The sequence below is a fragment of the Motacilla alba genome, chromosome 11 (assembly GCF_015832195.1).
Source record: "Motacilla alba alba isolate MOTALB_02 chromosome 11, Motacilla_alba_V1.0_pri, whole genome shotgun sequence".
NCBI lineage: Eukaryota > Metazoa > Chordata > Aves > Passeriformes > Motacillidae > Motacilla > Motacilla alba.
In genome coordinates, this window is record NC_052026.1 from 13,863,547 (window position 1) to 13,885,533 (window position 21,987).

Below are 21,987 nucleotides of genomic sequence, written 5' to 3' on the forward strand. Positions count from 1 at the left end.
AATTAGCCTCTTTACACAGTGACTTTGTGGTGCACCTATTTCTGGTTAAAAAAACCTTGAAATGTGGGGGGTTTTAGCCTTTTTTTATAATCACTTCCTATCTCTCTACCTTGAGGGTGATTTTTCCTGCCTGTAGTTGCGGTGTTGTCTTCAGGGAAGCCTGTGTTTTGTGCCTTTGGGAAATGTGCAGTCTGCTCTGCTAGAATCTGCAGTATTTGTTAGGCCTTGCAGCCCAAGTTGCTACTGACTGCTGTCAAGGAAAACTGCTCAGACTTACGACAGTGCGGGGGTTGTTTCCTCTGTCAGGCATGGAAAGGGGCAGAGTGGGACTCTCTGGCTCCTGTCCCCTCATCAGATCATACTCTGTGCTAGGTCAGGCAATGCTAGAGCTGGAACCCTTGTCTCAGGTCCCTGTGTCATCAGGTTGCCATCTGACAATACCATGTTAAGTGCTGAAGCCGTGGATGCTCGCTTTGTCACTGGCTTGGGTGGACATAAGGACTCCTATTACAGAAAGGTCTAGCAGGTCAGTCTGGCTTGCTGATGAGTGCCATCAAAGTAGCATCAACACCAAAGTGATTTCCATGGAAGCTCAGGGAAAAGTTCGAAAAATATTTTGCCTCGTGAGGGGGTAATTGAAAATGTTTGCATATAGCAGCCTGGAATGCCTGAAGTTAAAGGTGCTTGATTGTCTGTGCCAGCGGGAGGAAGAGTGTTTGCTAGATCCATTTCCTGAGTGGATGAGAGCATTCATGCCAGCAGGGAATTCAGCCCTGTGGGAGTAAGGCCAAAGGGTGTCTGCCTGTCTGGCCATCAGTATGCTGGAGACTTACTCAGAAAATGGGACTTGACAGATACACTCTGCTGCAGAAAACCGAGCAGCATTAATGGTGTTGCCAAATTTAACTTGCAGCCATTGTCCAAACTGTTTCTCATTAGCTGTCCCAGCTGTGTCACTGCTGCTGACGGGAACTGGCCTCCACAACCTGCTCTGTAAACACTTTCCAGAGCTCAGCTTGGACAATGATTATGACTCTGCTGCTGTGAGTCTCCTGGGTTGGATCTGGGTCTGTCCATAGGAAAGGATTACAAAACAGAAGGCTCATATCATCACGGTTTGTTTATGGCAGTTTTGGGAAACGCCAGAGCAGCGCTACAGCTTGGATCTTTCCATTGAAGCCTGCAGATGCTCTGTAGAGAACCTGTCTGCTCTGTACTGCAGTAGCACTGATCTTAGTCCAGAAACTATTCGGGTATTTTTGGCTGCACTTGGGAGAAATTCATTCAGTCTAATGGCATTTCAAAGAGGAAAAACAAAAGTATCTAAGAGCCTGAGGTTTGAGAAGTTGGCTGTTGCACACTGGGTGGAATTCTGAATGGAAAAATAGTTTGGATTTCTGCTATGCTGAGCTGCTTGTCCAGATCTATGGTGCTACCTTGTGTCAATTAAAACTACAGGGTGGCTGCTGCTAAACACTCACATTTGGTTGCATTTCATAGGTTCAAGATTCTGCCTGTAAGACAGAAATAAGCATGTATGCTGAATTGTTTTGTATTATATTCCATTAGCAATATTAGCTACCTATTTTGCAAGTGCTTAGATAATTTTAATAATATGATAAAAAAGCCACGCTCTAATAAGTCAGAAGGTTGTAAGATGATGAAATTAAAATTGGTTTAGGGTGAGTACAGGAGATGACCAGGCAACTGAACATGTCAGTGTAGAGCACAGCTGAAGGAGGCTCTAGTGTTTTCTTGTAGCTGTGTCTTGAGCCCATAATTGTAGGAGGGAAACCTGGAACCAAAAGAAATACAAGAAGAATAAGCTTGAATGCTCTTCTGTCTCCTGGATCCCATCTGTGATTCACCCAAGCCTGTGCTGGAGAGGTGTTGCACACATCTAAAAGGAGTTTGCTAATACTCAGCATCTTACCAAGATGATGGTTGCAGCATCTGAGGTCACTGGGCTGCATCCTGAGTCCCTGCATGCTTGCCTGTGTGCTGTGGGCAGGCTGGCAGGGAGAGTGCCTCCTGGTGTTGCCTGCTGGGCTTTGGTCAGCACGGCTGCCTGTGGGAGGTAGGGAGCTCAGTCTGAGAATCCCTTTAGCACAACACTGTAAAATCTGATTTCTCCTGGCACTGAGTTGTTGTACACTTTGCATATTTGTTTAGCTGGTGGAAATCCTGAGAGTAAGTGGGGCATCAGGCACTTAATATTGTTGTTGTTACTCAGGAGAGATTTGCTTACTAGTGGTGGCTTATTTACTTAATTAAATTCAAATGGTGGTTTTAGACGCTGAAACTGCTTGACCCTGTGTTTTGTGAAAATCCATTGATGCAATGATCTATGTTTATGAAAAGCTGAAAGTGTGAGAAATATGGTAAATCTTGCAAGGAGTCTGGCTGGGAGGAGATGCTCTTGTCCTTTCTGCCAGGTTATCTGCATTGGGGTGAGAGTGGTGAATCATGGTAATGTGCAAGGAGCAGCAATATTCTCTTCTGTTCTCCATATGGAGATGGCCCTTGTGGGTCCCACGGGGAGGATGTCTGGAGTGCTGTTGTTGGCCGGGTTGTGTTTGCATGAAGCACTGGGGGAAGGACCTAATGCAAAACCCTTGACCAGACCTGTGTCCCCTTGCAGAGATGCACTCGATGCTGCCAGCGTGCTTTATAATCAAGTTGATGAGGGCGTTCACCGCCTGGTGATGCTGTCAAACAAGCGCATCCAGGAACTGGAGCTGCTGATGGAGTTCGAGAAAGTGGAAGAGTGTTTTAAGGAGGTAAGGCCTACCTGTCAGTTCCAGTGGCTGCTGCCCTCTGACTGTGATTTCCACAGCAGGTACTGGGCCTGTTGATGTGTTGTGTGAAGGTGTACAGTGATGATTGATCCTTAAAAATGGTAAGTGAACATAAGAATCTGAGACAGAGTTTCAGCAGTGCTGAGAATCAAGCCACTTATTTCCCTGGTATCTGTTGATGCCAAGTGAAAGTCCCTTGGCCTCTCTCGAGGTATGGATTAGTCAAACCCCATAAACATCTGTGAACTGGCTCACAGGTAAGTCATACACTTGGAGGTTGGGTGTTTTTTTTGACCCTCTCAGTGAGGCTGTTGATGAAGTATTCTTCATACTTCACCGTGAGAAACAGCAGAGTGGTGTCAAAAAGCTGATAAGTCTGCATGTCCCCCATGGGCTGTAGCTCCTGCAGGGTCTCCTGACATCCTGTTGCAGAATATCCCTGCCCCACACTGGCTGCCCATCCCTGTTGTGTACTCTGTTGTTTAGATTCCTCTGCTGTTCTCAGGTCCCTGATATCTGATAAGTCCAGGCACCCTCCTTCCCCTCTGGGTGCAGCACCAGGCACACTCAGTTTGCCTTTGGGTGCAGCCCTCTGTACAGGCTCCAGGGAGGGAACAGTTTCTTGTCCTTAGCCCAAGAGCCTTGCTCAGCCTCTCCCACCTGCTGCACTTCTGTGGGACCTTCAATTTCCCTTCATTCAATGCTTGTTGAAGCTCTTGACAATCATGGGATAACTGAAGCAGACACTGGCTTTCAGAAGGACCTTTGAAACCTGTAGCCATGTTGATAGAGGACCTCAAAAAGTCATAAAGCGACTCAGGTCTGAGCATCCTAAAAGAGCTGATCAGTCCTTTCAGTGTTGCAGATCCCAGATGTTCCATGTTGCAGATCCCTAAGCCTGAACTCAATGTTGAGATAATGGAGTCGCTTGGTTTCCTGTGCTGTAACTCATCAGCAATGAGAAGTTTGTATGTCCTTAAAAATAATGATTAGGATCAGTTTCACTATTGCTGTTCTGGGATTCTGGGCTCCTCTCCTCTAGTGGGAACTGGATTTGCAAAGGAGGCTGTAGCCTAGCTAGTGTTTTCAGAGGCCAAGGTGGATCCAGGAGTTTTAATGACTTCCCATTTGCAGGTAGACACTGGGGCGCCATGCAGGATGTGCTCAGGACAAGAAGTGTGTTGCAAGAACCTGGTAGAGACTCTTGTTAAACACACAGGTTCCTAATACCAAACAGAAATGAAGAAAGGCACAAAAGCAGGCACTGCAACCTCTTTCTGCTTTAAGCTGAACTTTATTTTTTTTTTGTTGAATTGAGTAACACTCAGCTGTTCCTGGATTACTTTGCTTGTAGGTCACCAGTGGTGGTAGGAGCTGCTCCTGCTGTTAAGCCTGCCTGGGAGCTCTAGGCAGCAGCAGTGTGCCTCTCTGCAGTACTGAGAACCACCATCTCTTCCTCTTGCCAGTGGGCTTGCTTCTTGTAACCTCACAGTCCACAAAAGTAGGAGTTTGTCCTTGACTATGGGGTTGAGCTGGGATATGGATTCAGGTGACATAGGAAAACAGGATGTGTGGGCGTTAGGAAGCACTTAGTCTGTCCCTTCCCCCAGGTGCACCTATGCCTGGAGCATTGCAGACAAGTTTACCAGGCTGTTTTTAAAAACAGTGATGATGGAGATGCTGTGTTATCCTGCCTGGCCTCCTATGACTGCTTGGCTCTTAGGATGCTCTTGTTAGTCATGCCTCTACCTCTCTTGGAGGATATGGGCTGATAACTACAGCAGTAGCTGCGCTCCACTGAGGAACATGCAGTTGCTGCTCAGCTTTGTGGAGAGCTGCCTTCAGAAAACCAGGAGCTGAGAGTCACAGAGAACCATGAAACATTGCAGATGGGGAGAATCCATCAATACCTTCACACTGACGTGGTTCATGTCCTGCCAGTCAGAGAAGGGAAGTGATGTAGAAAATCTGGCAGCAAGGAGATTTGATCCCAGTTGGGGGTAACAATAATAGGAATGTCAGGCCAGTCTGCAAGTTGCAGAGCTTGCTTTAGACCATGGCTCACCCAAAACAGAGCCCAGGCAGCCACTTGCCCTGTTTATGCCTAAGGCTAGTGAGCAATAGCAGAGCTTTTCAATTACTCTGTAACCTAAAGTGGAAAAACTCTGAGCAGGAGGCTCAGACTGAAATGCCAGAATATAGGGGGGAGAAGTCTACACACATTCTTTCCAGTAATGAGATGACCAGCGTTATGAGAGCAGTTCCTTGCTCTTTCCACATAAAGGCCTACCTTGGTGAGTAGCACAGGGTGACTAACAAGCAGGGCTTATCCCTTTTCTTCTAGGTCAGCAGTTGGATTGAGAATGTTGGCAGAAAACGGCTAAAGGAAACTATCAACCTGGATGATTCTTTGGAGATGCTGCTTCAAGCACAAAAGCAGTTCAAGGAGTTTGATCTTGTTGCCAGTGTAAGTGTTGTCCAATTGCCAAATTATATTCTCCAGCATCTGAGTTGGTAGCGTGTGTGTCTTGTATCTGCTCAGCCAAACACATGGTGCTGAGAGGGTTCATCACCAAAGTGTGTGTCATTCCCTCTCACTACACAGTCTCCCTGCTCTCCTTTTGCAGACAAAGCCACCAGCTCAGCACTTAGTAGATGGCATTTACCAGTCTTGGGGAAAATAACTACTGGGTTGAAAGATGTTTTTTTTTTGTTCCTCCTTTGATGTGCTTGTAACACTGCCTTTTTCTGATCCTGACTGAGCCATGGTCTTGCTGTGTAGGCCTTTACAAGCTGCTGTGTGACAAGTGTAAATCATAAGAGATCAGGCTCCAAAATTCTGCTGTAAACAAAGACACCCCTGCTCATGTGATTTGAACCTTAAAAACCAGTCTAATTAGCCCTAGCTGTTAATGGCCTTGAAGACTACTTAGTGTTGATTCCAGCTCTCTATCCTCATAAGCAATACCTTTTTGTTTTCAGGAATATTGCAGAAGGGGACAGGAAGCATTAAAGAAGATGAATCAATGGGAAGACTTTTCCTTTGTGGATGTGCATTCCTACAGGGTAAAGCTGCAGACCTACGAAGATGAGCTGGAGGAGTTCTGCACCCAGCTGGATGAAACGAGGCACAGAGTCTGTGAAACAGTCAGGCTGTATGAATTCTTTGACAAGGTAAGACAAGGCATCTGCTGCACAGAGGAGGGTGTAAAAAGTCTGCTTGGACTCAGTCCAGTGCTAAATTGTTTATGAAAGGTGTGAAGTGTAGTATTTGCTCCATCAGGGAGCTGGATCTATAACCTGCAGCAGTCCCCTCATGCTCATGTGTCTGCAGTGATTTTTTTCAAGTCAGTATGTGGGAGAAGGGGTGGGTGTGTCTTCCAGAAAATGTCCACATCTGTTAAGCATAGAGGTTTTCTGCTCTCTGAGCTACAGCTTTTTAACCCCTTTCATGGCAACAGTGGGCAGAAGGATTATGGCACTGCTGGCTTTCATGACAAGGGCCAAGAGATGAGCTGACTGTGTCCAGTCTTGGCCACTATGTCAGGACAGGCTGCCTGCATTTTCCTGCTATATTCTTACACACTGGCCAATTCAGCCTGTGGACCCATCAGGAGCAGCACCCTGCTTGTCAGTCCTAAGGACAGTCCAACCCCTCCCATGTGGAGGCCTGCATGAGGAAAGGGAGCACCAGAATGGAGAGCTGGGAAGTGTGGCTGAGGGAACAAGGGATCCCTGGATCATCACAGGGATCTGGGAAGCAGGAGGATAGGATGTGTGTGGTGACTGTGCTGAGTGCCTGACCTTCCCACCTGTTTGGTTTAGATCTGCACCCATTTAGCAGATCTGCAGTTGGACTTGGTGTTCTTTAATTTCTAAAGTTGCAGATGAAAAAGCAGAAGGATTTTCTAACTGCATTTTAAAATACAACTTTGGCAAGAACAGAAAGCCAGGGAGCCTGTGCTCCATTTATTCCACACTTGTACAAACATTGGGTATTGAAGTTCTCAAATTCCAGAAAGAATAGACACTAAAAGTTAAGCTGTACCAGATGTAGGTGGCACTTAGTTGCTGTCTCTGAGCTGCCTTGGCAGCCAGAAGTGCTCAGGGGAGGAGGAAGGAAATTCAGCTAAACATGAAAACATGGAAAATCATCCCGTGTGAGGCAGAAAAGTGGAGAAAGCAGCCCAGAACACTGCTGTCAGAGCAATGAAGATTGAGTTTGTTTGGTGATGCTGTGCAGATCTGCTCTGGCTCATCTCTGCAGTTTGCTGTGCAGGTGGGGGACTCTTGCTGTGGAACTATGTAATTTTTTTTTCACCCCAATGGAGAGAGAATTGCCTCCTGTGCCATAGGAGAATAGCAAGAACCTGTGCTTTTCTACCTCACTGAGCAGATGTTCAGGGGCTGCTCTGGTACTTGAACACCCCTTGCCATCATGGGGGATCCTGGGAAGGATCTTGGGAAGGGTTTTCTCATGTGTTTTCTGATAAATTGAGGCACACAAAAGCACCAAGCCTTGTTTGGCATACTGACAATTGTGCAGCCAAGCCAAACATTGGTCGTATGTGAACCCTTCCAGCCAGAGCTGGAAGTCTCTGGAGCACAAATGTGAACTGTAGCACATGATCATAGAGCCAAACAATGGTTTGAGCTTGAAGGGATTTTAAAGAAATCATCCAGTTCCAACTTCCCTGCTACAGGCAGAGATGCCACCCACTAGACCAGATTGCTGCAAGCCCCCACCCTGGCCTTGAACACTTACAGGGATGGGGCAACCACAGCTTCTCTGGACAGCCTGTGCCAGGGCCTCCCCACCCTCACAGGGAAGAATTTCTTCCTAATATCCAATCAAATCCTGCCCTCTGTCAGTTTGAAGCCATTCTCTCTTGTCCTGTCACTCCATGCCCTTGTCCAAAGTCCCTCTCCAGCTGTCTTGGAGCCTCTTCAGGTTCCACAGGTGTTCTAAGGTCTCCCCAAAGCTTCTGAGCTGCTCAGTGCTCTCTTCTGGCATGGAAGTTGCATTGTGCTGGTAGTCTTGGGCTGCCAGGATAGTTGGACATGACTATAGCAGTGTGTTTCTCCACAGCTTCAAAGCCTTTTCAGAGCCTGGGTCATTTCTAGGGACACAAATGCTACATAGACCCCAACAGTGGCCCATTAATTTTCTGAGGGCATTGCAGCTGTTTTGGTGGATGAAAACTCCAAGATGCAGTCCTTGGCAGCAGCAGCAGCCCTCTTGGTTGTGTCTTTCATGCTGCATGGCCCCAGTGAAAACAAAATTGTAGTGGCACAGTGTGTTTTCACACTGCTTTGTGTGGAGGAGACGCAGCTGGCTCAGGGAGGGAGAAGGATTTTGATCTCACTGGTTTCAGTAGAGCTATAAACAATTCTGGTGGTGTAAATATACTGTGTATGTATTGTGAACCAGTGGCCAACTGAAACAAAGAGTGTAGGGGGATACATCCTGCAGCTGTAGGATCAGTGCAGAAATCGCTGCACAGCATGAAAGTTCTTTCAGTGCCTGTGAGTTTGATCTTGATCTCCAGAATGCTTTCTGCCTTCCCAAAGCAAAGTTAGTGGTGTGGTCTGGGAGGTGGGGGATAAGCAGAAGATCTCATCTAAACTGATTTCCCTGTCTTCTGATACTGAGCTGCTTTTGACCTTCCTGCATTGATCTTGTCAGTGCCTGCCTAACTCCCTTCTCTCTTCCCTAATATCTGAGGGCATATCTACAGCAGGAGTCTGCAATAAGCAATGTCCTTGATATTCCTTCTCGTAAAGAGCCTGCAGAGTGCCAAACCCCAGGATTTGGGGAAGAAGCCCAAGGATGCGTAAGCAATGTACACTATGGTAATGAGCTGGCAAGCTCAGGTCTCCAAACATCTCAGCGTGTGCCGAGGGAGTGGAACGCCCACCATGGGGATCATGGTGTTCATCCCTCACGTACCTCACTGCCTGCTGGGAAAGGGAGGCCCTGTTATGCTGGCCCTCCTGCATGTGGTGGGCAAGCGTTTTGTAGGGCGCTGCCTGTGGCTGCCGGACAGGCTGTGGGACAGGACAACATAACCCCATATGCCCCATCAAGATGCTGTACTGGTTTTTTTCACTGCTTGGCAGTTCCTGAAGGCCTGTCAGAGCTCCTTGCCATGAGGCAGGCTGAGCTGGGCCAGACCACATGGAGCTTGCACATGGGCTGGCAGGGTTCCCTCCCCAAAGACATGACTGGTGCCAAGCTGGATGTTTCCATTTGTCCCCGCTTCCTTTGTGGCAGGAGCCCTTGGTGCCTGACAGGAGGGTGGATGATGGTTGGGCTGAGGCAGGAGGAGCAGTGAAGGAAGATGCTTTCCCCACCTCTGACTGTGGGCTGGAGGATTGTTTTTCAGTACCACAAAGTCAATGTGGGTATATTCGGGGTCCTGCCATCTCCCTGTGGCTTCAAGCCTGGTTTGGCCACTGTCCCTTGTTTACTCAGTTCCAAGAATGGCTGGGATCTGGCACCATAAATGCTTTGGGGAAAAACTGGGCAGCTGAACAAGCAAGGGTGTGTATGGTGCACCAAAAGCATTGGTGTTTCTTTTGTTCTGGGGTTCCTACAGGACAGTAGTCAGTATCCTTTTCTCTTGCTCTCTATCCTGGCTTCACAATAACACTGCCATAGGTACACCATCAAGACCAGGAGCAGCCACAGCGAGTCTTCCTCTCCTTGCTTATCTCATTAGGCTTCATATTTTTTCCTTCCTCAAGCTCTCTCTGAGTGAACTATTTCCCAGAACACTCTTATATCCCATGTTGTTGACTTTACCATTAGTGAAGTGCAGGTTACCTGGACTGCATGTTTGAAATGGCCCATGTGAGAGCCATGTGCCCTGTCAGCACCTTACTTGCAGCAGCACATCCAGTGAGCCAGAGCACACAGGACTGTCTCTACCAGGGCTGGGATCACAACCCGTCCTGCTGAAGGTCAGGAGTGAAGGTGCATGATCCTTGCCGGCACAAGTGGAAGAAAGCAGTGACCCAACCAGAACGGGCAGTGTCCCATAGAAGGTGCAGCACCGGCATACCCTGTGGCCTTGTGGTGATGTGGTGCCCAGAGCTGAACTGCCTGTATCATTACAGGAGGGCCTGAGGCAGCTCCGGGGGCTTTTTCCTGCTTCTCAGGATGTTGTGCAAGATGGTGCCTCACTGGTGCTCAGGGAAAGTGTGGTCATTGCCCTGCCATAGCTTGAGAGTCTCTTGCAGCTTGAGACCTTGCCTTATGTTTGCTTTCTGAGGGAAGTGGTTCAGTTTCAGTTCTCACTGCTGAGGATTGTTGGGGCAAGATGGGTTGAGAAATGGTAGAGTTTGCCATTGCTTGGGATTTCTTGGGGCTCTGTTCCATGAGTGATTCCTTCAGTGGTGTGTTCTCTGTCTGTTTCCCTTGGATCTTTTCCCTCAGAGGACCCCTGGCCATCAGCCTCTGCCGATTCTTGTTCCTCGGTTGTGTGTCTTTTTTTTGCTGCACTGAAGGAGCTGCTGCTTCTGACTTCTGCTAGGAGTGGGCAGAATATTGCCCAGCCCCTCTCCATCTGTGTTTACATCTCCAGGAATGGGTTACCTGTGCTTCTGGGTGGACCTGCCCCCACAGTGGGTTCTCCTGTGCTCTCCTCCTCAGCCACTTTGTTCTTTGTGGCTTAGAAAACAAAGCCTTTGGCAAGTGAAGGAGGTGCCTGCCCTTCCTGGGGGAGGGCCAGCTGGCCTGCATTTGATTATGGCAGTGCCTCCTCATCCTTCCCCATTGTCCTTGCTGCTGTAGGAATGCCAGCCTTTTTGCGCTCCATCCCGTGAGCAAGTGTTGCTGCTCTGGGGCCCAAAGAGGGGCTGGGGCCCTTCTTCCCGTCGCTTTCGCCTCTCTGCACCTCTCCATGCACCTTTCTCTCCAAGTCACAGTCGCCCCATCCCGGCTCCGGCAGCAGACGGACACAGCAAACCCTCTTGTAAGTACCAAGAGTGCGGCGGCCTGGCTGACGTGTGAGCTGTATTGATATTGTTTGGAAACAATGTAGAGAAGGCTTTTCACTCGGCTGCTTGTGCGTGTCTGTGCATCCAGCGTGAATCAGAGCGCTTTGTGTGCGGCTTTTGTGCGCTCAGACAGAACCCCGTGGGCTGTGGGCATCTTTGCATGGTCCCTCTGAATCCCAGGGCTGCGCTGTCTGTAGTAGAGCAGACTTTCTCTTTATTAGAAATCCCTCTTTCTCTTTATTAGAAGTTATTGCGTGATCGTTTCAGTGGGCATAATTTACCTGCAGCTAGAAGTTGCTGTGGGGGCTGGGTGCTGCAGACAGACTGGATGTGTGTGCAGGGCAGGTGCTACCTCTCAGCCTCCAGGACTTCTGTCAAATGTTGTGGACAGCACAAGAAGGGGCTGCTCTCCTGGTCTGTTCCAAGGTTTGCTGGGTTCCTGCCTCCTAGGTGACTGAGATCTGCTGGCACAGCACTCCCAGCTTTCAGAGATGGATCTGATCTTAGATTTGTCAGCAGAAATCCAGAGTATGCTAAATAAGTTGCCTTCCACAAATGTTTTCTCTGACTTCTCCCCAAAAGTTTCAGAACAGAGACCTGCTCATACCTTGTTTTTTGCTGTGTTTCTTTTCTGATTATGTACCAGATACAATTTTGCAGATGATCTTTTTGAGGGAAAAAGTCCCTTCCAGGTGATAAATTATTGACGTTCCTTTTTTCTTAGCCTTTGATGAAAAAAAGGAGGGTTGTGAATGCTGATCTGTGGGAAGCTGGAAAGGATCCTGGTGTCTGCAACCTGAAAGTGTGATTTTTTTTTTTGTAGCAGGCTGTTTGGCACAGTTTGAGAAGTAATTTTACTGAGAGGGTGCTATGATTCCCTGCTCTGGGAATGTGCTTGGGGAAGCACAGAGTAGAACGTAACACCTAAGTAGAAAAAAAGATATTTGATGTATCCTTACTGTAGCTTACTGCAAACAGAGACATAGGTCCCTGTTCCACGATGCTGCTAGCAGTTCTGCACAGGTCAGAACATGGTTTTACCCCGCAGCAGCTTGGAGCAAATGAGATTTTGCTGTGGTTTGTAATAAAGTCCCCGGGATTTAACATGCACTATTCTCTCTACACCTATGTGCAGAGATTGTCTTTGCTTTTCTGGGGATGGTCGGCATAACATTCCCAAATAACAGTTTTGATCTTGTTACTGATGCAAGTTTTCAGGAAGATGAAAGGAGATCCAAAAGGCATGGGAGAGGAATAGTTACTGTGCTGTTTTAGAGGAAGACACTGTTGCCTGGCTTCAGCATTGTCTGACAGCAGCTGTCTCATATCTCTTTCTCTCTCCCTCCTCAGTTATGCCTGTAAAGTCGTGCCCCTAGACAGACATCTAGTCTGATTTGTTCTCCTATTTCAGGGGTGTCCTTTTTCATGCGCAGCCTGAAGCAGTTGGGGGAATGAGCCTCAAGGAAAATCGATCCTCTGGCAGAGTTCATGCAAGGTTAATGCGTGAAATTTCTCCCCTCTCCTTCCTGCCAGGTTTTGCTGGAGAAATCTTCCTGCAAGGTTAAAAAGCGTCTAGTGTTTACTTTCCTATCAAAGTGTATTCATGCATTAGAAAGTTTCTGCTTTGCCTTGGAGATAGCCCTCTTGTACAAACAAGAAGTCCTGAACACTTAAATCTGATCTGTTACAGATCAGATTTTTCTGTCTTGCAAAATGAGTGATTTGGAAACTGTTCTGTCTTACGAATTCTTCAGTAAATCACTACCAGCTCTACCGGTGCTCGAGTCATTTTCTGCTATGTTTTACCAAAAACTGTATGGTCAAATGGGCAGTACAGCAGTGCCTGTAGCCCTGGCAAGCTCTCTGGCAGGAGGTAAAAGCTAAATAGTAGTTAGCACCAGCACTCAGTGCTCCTTTCTGGTTGCACAACATAGGTGTGAGACTCATTTGTCCCTCAGTGTTACAGGGCAGCAGTAGTGAATTAATTAGGTTTTTGTCATGTGCTAAATCCAAGCACAATTTGCAGTTGAAGGTGAGAGGTTCTTGGGTTAAGACGCTTTTGAGCACCTGTTCCAGCACCTCAGGCAATGCTTTAGTACAGTATGAGGTCTGTGATGTGTTGGTGACATGTGCAGAGAGGCAAAGCCTTGATTTGTCTGGGCTCCTTCTCCCTCCTACTGTGCTGGCCAAATTCCCCTCGGTGGAGGACACTGCAGGAAGAAATCTGAGGGAGCCAGCCAGTGTGTAGCATATGTTGGGATGCAGGGTATTTGCCCTTCATGTGCCTTCCCTGATCCAAGGAGTGCCAGCATGTTCTGCCACTGCATGTATGCAGGGAGTAATGCCTGACATGCTGAACCACCTTCAGCCTTGATTGTCAGAGCACCTCTGTGTGAAAATTCCTCGGTGTCCTTGGCTGCCATGAGCATAAATTGACAGTTATCTGAAAGAGTTGGGCCTCGGTCAGGTGTGTTCAAATCTCCTGCAGGATCACCACACTAGGAGCCAGTCAGTCGTGGCAGGGAAGCAGCATTTCCACCCAGTAGGTTTAGGGATTTCTCAGCTCGCATTGGAGCTGAGGTGTAAGGGGAATGTGTGTTCTTAAGGTGAGAGATCTGATGCCAGCAGAGATCTCCCTTCAGATGGGCCCATCTTTGTGCATGTGTGCAGTGCAAAGTTTGGGTACTTTTTTCCCCTCTAGTCTTGGGATAGAAGCTGCACAGGGTGACAGATTTTCTGAATTTTTGTGTGCTGGCATCCATCTGGATGCTTGGATCCTCCTGGAGACTGGAATTCCCTTTAGTCATGGGAGTTAAATAGATCTGTTCAAGCAATCTGGTCATGAAGCTCCCCTCAGTGTACAGATGGAACTGAAGCTCACAATGGCTCAATCTGCATATCAAAGCCCTGGACATATGGACAGGGTTCTCCCAAGCACCCGCTGCCTCTGACAAGGCTCCCCTGGCTGCTCTGCAGGGCCTTGCACCCTCCAAGTACACCTTGCTGTGCTCTTAAAACAAGGAGCTGTTTCCAGCATTGTCAGCTCCCCTGCAGAGGAGAGACCCAGTAAACGTGCTGAGTGTCTAGATCCAGTTTCAGCTGCACATCTCCTGGGGCACAAGCACCCGAAGTGCAGTGCAGAGAGATCCCAACACATCATGCGATAGTTAAGCAGAGTTTGGCTCAGTTTGTCACAAGGGAAAGGATGTGAAATGAAGACTACAGAGAAAGCACCCATTTTCTCCATGCAGGCCCAAGGGCATACTAGAAGTTTTGCAATCCCCAGCATGGAGCATGAGGAACCTCATTAAAAGGGAGCCAGGGCAGAGGGGAGACACCCACCACGGTCCAGCCTGTCCACACTTGCCTGTGGGCTGCTATTACAGTGGGGTATTTGAACAGCGTGATGATGTGACTGTCGGGACAGATGTAAAAGCAAAGCATGCAAAAAACCTTTGGAGGTGACATTAGTCTCTGGATGGGGTAATTTGTTGCTGTTGTGCGGGTTGCCAGCTCCAGCTTTGGTGACTCACACATCTTGCTGTTGCTTGATCTTGAGCTTGGCTGGTAGCATGAGGCTCTTGGCTCATTGGTGAACAAAGCTGCTGAAAAAATGGGCAGTGCCTGAAATGTGAAGAGGCTGGTTTGCAGCAAAGGCAAACATTGAAGTTTCTGGTTTTACTGGGAGCAAACTTGGCCCCTGATCCTCTGGACCTGAGAGCTTTTAGATGTTGACAAAATCTCTGTAGTGAAACAGAAAAGTAGGAGGAGAATAATCAGTGCAGAATCTACCCAAAGCTTCACTCATGACAAAGTCTGGAGCTTTGGGGAAAGCAGATCTGCCACTTGCTGCCCAGCTACCTAGGGAGAAATTTTATACATACGCACACAAGTAAATGTACACATGCATGTCCTACATATGTACGTGTGTGTCTGTACATAGCTGTATGGTGAAACTGGCGCAGGCTGCTCTTGTGGAATCTCAGAGTTGCTCTGAAGCAAGGGTTATTATAGCTACTTGTGATTCATCAGGTGAGTCACCCTGTTTCTAATGGACACCCCTGGGTGCTGCCTGGCAGTGGCAGCAGTTAGAGAAGGGCAAGCACGCGTCCTGCACGACAGCTCCAGCACAACGAGCCACATTTGCCCTTTGGGTCCTCGTGCTGTCGTCAAGAGAGCAGAAATCATGTGCAATCTTATTTTAGCCAATTATATTTGCCTGTAATTAGGCTCTCCTGGACTTGTCATGCCTGGCTACCCAGAGGGCAAACTGAGGGATTTTTGAGCTCTGTTCAAGAGTGCTGCTGCAAAAGGATGTCCAAGCACGTTGCTCTAATGAGCAGCCTTTGATGGTACATGGACTGTGGCATGCCCAGACCAACCCTGACAGGTGCTGCTTCCCTGACCCCTTGTTGTTCTTTCCTGCCCAGCCATGGGTATCTGCTTGTTCTCCTTTCTTACGCTTAAATCCAAGGAGTTTCTAGTTTGTGCTCATCTCTAATCCTTTGCCCTCCCACAGTGTTTGTGCAGCAGCTGGCACTTGGTAACTGGCAGAAATGCAAATACAGGATTTAAGGTTTATTTTCCTTGGCAGCTAGTTTTAGGCAAACTAAAGATTTCAGTGGACTGTTCTCCCTTGGAGGAGGGGAGGCTGTCTGAGCTACACAGCAACTCAGAAATAGTTTAGCTCTTCATTTCAAGAGCATGAGTCTTTTTCTTAGTCTTTAAAGCTGAGCTTTTACCAGCTACATCCTGTGTAGGACACAGTTTTGATTGGTTTGGTTTGTGCCGCTAATGAATCACAGACAGGGCTGCAAATGCAGTTTGGAAAAGTTGACTGCTACAGAAGGATAGGAGAGTAACAACGAACCTCTGCATAGAGAAGGGATTGCTTCTAACTTGGTGGCTTTGCTGAAATGCTTGTGCTCTGAAATTACACGCTTTCTTGTGTGCGAGTGGAGCTGCCTGCTCATGGAGCCACAGAGCTTGGTAGAAGTGAGCAGGGGCTTTGGCTTTTAGAAATGTGGAAAAAGCATCACAATGTCCGGGAGGGCTCAGTGTTTCCTCCATAGGTCTTATATGTTGGGTAGCAGTTTACTTTGCATTTTGCTAGAATTTGGGGTCAGTTGGAATGCTTTCTCTCCCTGGTTTTTGCACTGTGAAGGGGTATCTGGCTTGTGCCCAGTCAGGATGTTCTCTGCACACTTCAGTAGCTCTCGTGTGAAGCGCAGTCCCTTCCCCCTCTGCCTTGTCTCTGGTTACCAGGCCCCCCAATCTGGTATTTAGGCTAGCAGCATTTGCTTGTGAATAATCAGAGCTGAGATGATGCACTGAAGCAGGGGCCCTGCCTCAGTCTGGCTGTAGGGGATAATGTACAGCACAGAGCTGGGCACAGCCAGGGTATGGACTCCCTCTGGACAGATGGGAAGGTAGGATGAAGTCTGTTTTTAACCAGCAGATAGACTTGCCAAGGGAACATCTGCAGATCCTGAAGTCTTGCTCTTTTCCTGCTCCTTTCTTCACGGGTGCTGTTAGTATTGCTAGGTGGGAGCCTGAGGAAAGCCTAAGGCACATCCAAGTGTGTGGTGAGCTGACCACTTTCTGCTGAAACTGCTTGGTCTCTGAGTTAGGCTTGTCACCATTTGCCAGCTGACAGTTCTTGTGGCAAGTAAGGTAAGCCTGAGTAATTTTGCTTTCAGTATATTTTGATGTAAAATAGCTTTTTAATCGTGGTATAACTTCTGAACTGTCAGCATATAGAGCAGTCTCCAGCCATGGGTCCCTGCTAACACTGTGCATGCAGCAGCCTGTGACAAGGGACATCCCAGTGTTGTGAGCAGGAGTCACTTCTCAAATCAACCTAAAGCCGTGCTGGACTTTGGAGGGAATAAGCCCAAATGAGCATCTGTAATGACAGTAGCATTTTCTTGCAATTGAGCTGCATTTACTTTGGAATGGTGTTCTGGTGAGTCCCTGGCACTCGTTATTCCTGTGCTGGGAGAGCTGCAATCTGTATCTGAGCTCTGCTTGGGTCAGTACCAAGGCCGTGGGTGGCCAGCAGAGCAGGGCAGCTGCAGGACTCAGTACCTGTGTGACACTCTGCATAGCTGTTGGGAAGTGCTTTGTTTAGTTCACAGCAGCAGTACCTGTGATGCTTTTTTGGGCTGCACCCGTTTTGCCTCATTTGTAGGTATCTTAGAGGTCACTTAACCTTGAGTATGCAAGGAATCTGATAGTTTGTGATAGGTTTGGGTCGGAAAGGTGTAATTTCTGAGTGGATGCTCAGGTGAGGATCCAGGACTCCTGGAAGGCTTTCAGTGCTGGCAGTGTGCCCTGAGCCAGGGCTGAGCAACTTCTCTGAGCCTGTGTTTGCAGGTGGTACTTAAGTGGTGCCAAAACGAACAGACTCCAGGAGCTCCTGTCCTCGATGTGCTGCAAGCCTTGTCCATGGTGAAATGATCAGAGGACCAGCAGAGGATGATGGGCTTGAGGGTTGCACCATAATCCAGTGAAGTCCCTGGCTTTTCCTTACAGCATGGCAGGTCCCTGAGAGCCCAAGCCTCTCCCGGGCAGCCTGGCAGGACCAACCTGTTGCTGATGCCTGTTGCAGGATAGGTCACTCATGCGTATGCAGGAAGCACATTTGTCTTTAATCCTGTAATTGAGAGGTTCAGTAACAACTTGCCTGTAAAGATCAAAAGCTGAGGTACAGGCTCTTTCCTGCCTGGTTCCAGACATGGTTGGGAAGATTTCAGCTTCCCTGCTCACAGGTGCCTCCTTCTATCTGAGCAGCACTTGCAGCTCTGCAGGGAAGCTGTAGGGCTGCCTGCTCCCCAAAAGCCCCTCATCCAGAGGGCCGTATCCTGGCTTGGCTGAGTGTTGTTTCCAGCCTTACTGGGGGACAGGTGACAGCAATACGCCTGCCTGCATGAGGATGGGGGCACACTTGGTCCCTGGAGAGGATTGCTATTTATGTGCAAAAAGGGGCAGTTGAAGCGGATGATGTGACTGGAGAAAGCTTGGTGTTCACTTAGCATGTTACCAAGCAAAGCTGCAGGATGTGGAGGGCTGCTCCATTGTGCAGGGAACAAAGCTGAGCTATTTGCTGGCCTGCAACAGGCACTGGTGTTGGAAGGAAATGCCATTGAGATTGAGAGTCATTTCTGCTCAGCCCTGGTGTCCTTGCCAAGAACGGACAGAGACCATATGAAGATGAGAGGTGGTGGGGCTGCTGTCCTGTGTGCTTTGCAGCCCTGATCCCTCCTCACAGTAATCACATGCAGATCTGCAGAGTTTCTAGGAAATAAAAGAAGTCTCTTTTCTCTCTCTCCTATTTGTGCATGGAAATGAGTACCCCATCCTTTGATAAGACCTTCACAGGGCATCTGCCTTCTTGACTGGTTACTGTAGAGTCCAGGCAGGCCTGCTGGATGTCCCTCTCCTGCACATTGCTCTCAGCAGTCTCTTTGACAGCCCTGTGTGTCTTTTGAGCTCAGCTTTTCCCATCAAGCAAAAGGCAGCCAGCATGCAGCCTTCAGTGGGGATCACCCATTGACCTGCCCAGCCAGAGAGGCGAGATGTGCCCTTTCTTAGCCCAGACGGATGCCCAGCCCTTGCTCTGGGCAGAGCTGTAAGGGGCTGGTGTTGGTTTGCCTCCAGCTGGAGGGGGCAGCTCAAAACCCCACAGCAGAATAGGCCATCTGTCACTGCTGTGCAGATCTGCTGGGCTTGGGGATTCACCTTGCCTTGGAATGCTTCCACCTCCAGGAAATAGAAGAACCTCTGCATCAAGGATAAATGCAGATTCCCCAAAAATCTGACGTGTCCTCTGCCTCTGCACATCCCTCCTGGCTGCCAGCAGTGGGCACGTCTGGAGCATAAAGCCTGGATCAAGAGAGAGGAAGGTCAGGGGCCTGTTGCTGCTCTAGGCAGGGCGATGGGAGGACAGGGGGCTGCTGCTCTTTGGATTGTCCCGTGCTGCAGCTGGGTGGCGCTGAGAAGCGTTTTCCCTGAGCAGCTGCTGGTGTTTCTGAAGCAGCTCCTTGCTCCGCATGAGTAATGGGGCTGGCTGCACGCACGCCATGCAGCTGCAGCTCCAAAGAGAATGTGCATGGCTGTGGGAGCTCCTGTGGAATCTGGTCCTTGAGTGACTCTGCTCAGGCTGCAGGCATCGCTGGCGTTCAGCTCTCCTGCAAACAGCAGCATTTGGCTTTCAAAGCCATCCCCATCCAGGGACTGAGCATCATGTGAATGAAATACCTTCTGCCCTGCCTGTCTCTGTCATCAACAGAGAGTGAGCCTGGCACCTGATACATTTGACCACCATGTCCCTGATGGGGATGCAATGTCTGCTTGCATAAAGCTTGGGTAGATTTTCTTGATGTCTAAAGCTGCATAAAAGTAAGTGATTTAAGCTCTCTGGGTGAAGGTTGCTGCAGTGAGGCTGCTCAGGAAATGGAAAATGGATAAACCAGTTGCTTGGTTCCTGGCACTAAGAATGAGTGTTGTTTCTCTGCAGGTAGACAGAGCCTGACAGGTCAAGTGGTAGAGATGGGCTGGCTCATTTCCAGGTATCCAGTGGTGTTTCTGCACATCCGCTGATATTTGCCAGTTGGCAGAAGATGCCAGGCAGCCCTGTCCAGGGTGTTTTCCCCACCTTGTGTGGATTTCAACAACCTGTGTGTTCACTGATGACCATTAAAATTCTCTAGCCAGGCCTACAGCAGCTAGGCACATCTTCTTTACTCTATCATTAAATCATATCATCTCTGCTTTAGAGAGAAAATGGTGGCTTATGAGCCTAAGTCAGATGTTTGTCTTTCTTTTGCTTTTGATTGATGACAGGTCTTGGTGCTGAGCCCCATTCTTTCCATGGTGATAAGACACTCACTCTTCCCTTGTATTTGTCCCACTGGACCACATTTTGTCCCACTTCTCCTGGTTGACTGATGCAGCAGAACTGTTTTAGCAAGGCCAGCATATGCACCACTGCTATAGTTAAGCCCCATGAAGCTGCTTCCAGCGTTCCTGGAGTATTAGAAATAAACTGCTGAGCTCAGTATTTGACTAACGAGCACAAGCATGTAGTGCAGTGGCAAGCAGAGCCAGGCAGGCAGAACACAGCACACCACACAAGCTGCCAGCAGACACAGAAAATGCACAAGCTGCACAGTCTCAGATTCGTCCTTGCTGCAAGGATGGGTCAGAGCATTTGGGATGATCCACAGAGCCCAGCTGTGGCTTCTGTGTGCTATCAGCTCCAGGAAAACAGTGTAGGGAGCAGCAGTCCTATTGCCTGCAGCTTACTGGTGCCCTTTGACCTTGTCCTGCTTGACAGTGGTGAAAGTGGCTGGGCAAAAGAGGAGAGAGAGTTCCAGGTTTTATACTGAGCAGGGCAACACTGAGGTGTGAATTCCTGCAGTCTTAGCAGCAGCTTTCCCTGGGCCCCCCTGCCCGGAGAGGACAAACATGCCCAGCAGTGTGGGCGCCAGCTCGCAGGGACCTGGCAGGGAGGTGGGGCTGTGACAGAGCAGCCAGCACAGCTGAAGCCCTTTGCATAAGGGGCTGTTTGTTTTGCTGAATTGTTAAGCCCCATTGACAATAGCAGCCCTCCACACTCTCTACATTCAAGGAACTGTGGTGGCCAGACACTGATCCTTTCTCTAATCTTCAGGCACTGAATTAGGGTTGTTCTTCACTGAGTCCCTCTGACTGGCTGTTGCATTTTGTTCTCGCTCTGCAGGCGTACGAGTGGGCCTTGGAAGGGATGCGACACCTTGCCTGTATCAGCATGGAGGACTGCAGCTCCGCCGAGCACTGTGCAGATGTAATCAAGTGCCTGGAGAGTTACAAGGGGCAGCACCCAGACATCAGTGCTGCCCGGTTCCAGGAGATGAAGGAGCTGGCCTGTGAGCTGAAGAGTGACAAGGGGCTCAAGCAGTGGAAATTTGCATGGTCTAAATGCCAGGAGACCAAGCTGGTTTTTGAAAAGAAACTCGAAGCAGCCTTGAGAACAAGGAAGTCTCTGCTGTCAGACCGCAACCTGGCTGTTGGGGAGCAGCCCCAGGCTGGCAGTGAGACTGGCACTCTGTCCCCCCGGAGGCACTCTGAGGGGGCCACCTCCAGGTCCCACTGGGACAGGACTCAGAGCACATCTCATGGCTACAACAGAGCCAACAGCTGTCTGGAGTGGACTAGGGAGAAAGCTCCCTCGCCCTCCCTGAGCTGCCCTGGTGATGTCGATGCTGGGGAAGTATTTGTCTGTCCAGCTGCTCTCAGCCCTGGTCCTCACTCAAGCAGAATTTCTTTTGCCAGCAGGGCTTGTAAGTCTCCAACGCTGCCTGAAGAAAAGCCAAACCTGGAGAGCATTTTAGAAACGCCAGAGGTGAAGCAATCTTCTACATCCACTCCAGTCCCTGGGAAGCTGCCTCCCAGGAAGGTCCTCCGGAAGGCCCAAAGCTTTGACCTGCCTTATGGTGAGAGCCTGTGGGCCAGCTGCCAGAGGAGCGAGCCGGCCAGGTACGGCAACACCGGCGTCTTCATTAAGGGGCTGGAGGTGAGCAGCACTGAGCTGGTGGACAGGACGTTCGCTCTGCGGCAGCCAGCCGTGAGCAGCTGGGCTGCAGACTGCCTGCTGGAGGGACAGAGGGGCTGCCTCTCCGGGTCAGAAGCCAAGAGCTGGGGCAGGTAAGTGTCTGTGACATTTGGTGTTCCCTTTCTCAGGGTGGTGAAAAGGCAGCCAGCAGTGATTAGAGGAGCTCTGTAGTGCTGGTTACTTTGGCAGTGGTTACAGGACAGATGGAGATGTAGCTCCAGTTTCCCTGCATATGTGTATGGGATGCTGAGCAAGCCCACAGGGATGTCCCCACATAATCTGGCACCTTCCTTGGTGGGGCGACAGAGAAATGGATTTGTGGCTCTTCCCTCACAGTGTGATTCCTCTAGGAGGGGAAAGTTCAGTTCCCAGACAGGAGAGGGAGTCTCTGAACATTGCTTCCATTGGGGGATGAGGGATTACAGAAACAGTATTCAGTGACTTAACAAAGCCAGGAGTACAGGTGCAGTGGGAGAGCAGAAGCTCAGGGCATCATCCCCCACACTTTTGGGAGTGCTGTACCCAGACTGGTAGGGAGGCACATGCAGCACCTTGTGACAGCAGCTTTACAGGGAAGAGGGTGTTTGTATTTGT

General features: G+C 49.2%; 1 protein-coding gene across 5 annotated transcripts in view; it reads left to right on the forward strand.

The window, feature by feature from the left end:
- Positions 1-21,987, forward strand: part of PLEKHG4 (pleckstrin homology and RhoGEF domain containing G4) — an 86,028-nt gene that overhangs the window by 53,887 nt on the left and 10,154 nt on the right. For all 5 annotated transcript variants that reach the window (XR_005258244.1, XM_038147908.1, XM_038147912.1 and 2 more), the window contains exons 11-14: positions 2,642-2,780; positions 5,143-5,265; positions 5,781-5,972; positions 20,542-21,485. Coding sequence is in view for 4 of the 5 variants with exons in the window: in XM_038147908.1 (XP_038003836.1) it covers positions 2,642-2,780; positions 5,143-5,265; positions 5,781-5,972; positions 20,542-21,485 (1,398 nt within the window). In the remaining variant the exon portion in view is untranslated. The remainder of the gene's footprint in view (positions 1-2,641; positions 2,781-5,142; positions 5,266-5,780; positions 5,973-20,541; positions 21,486-21,987) is intronic.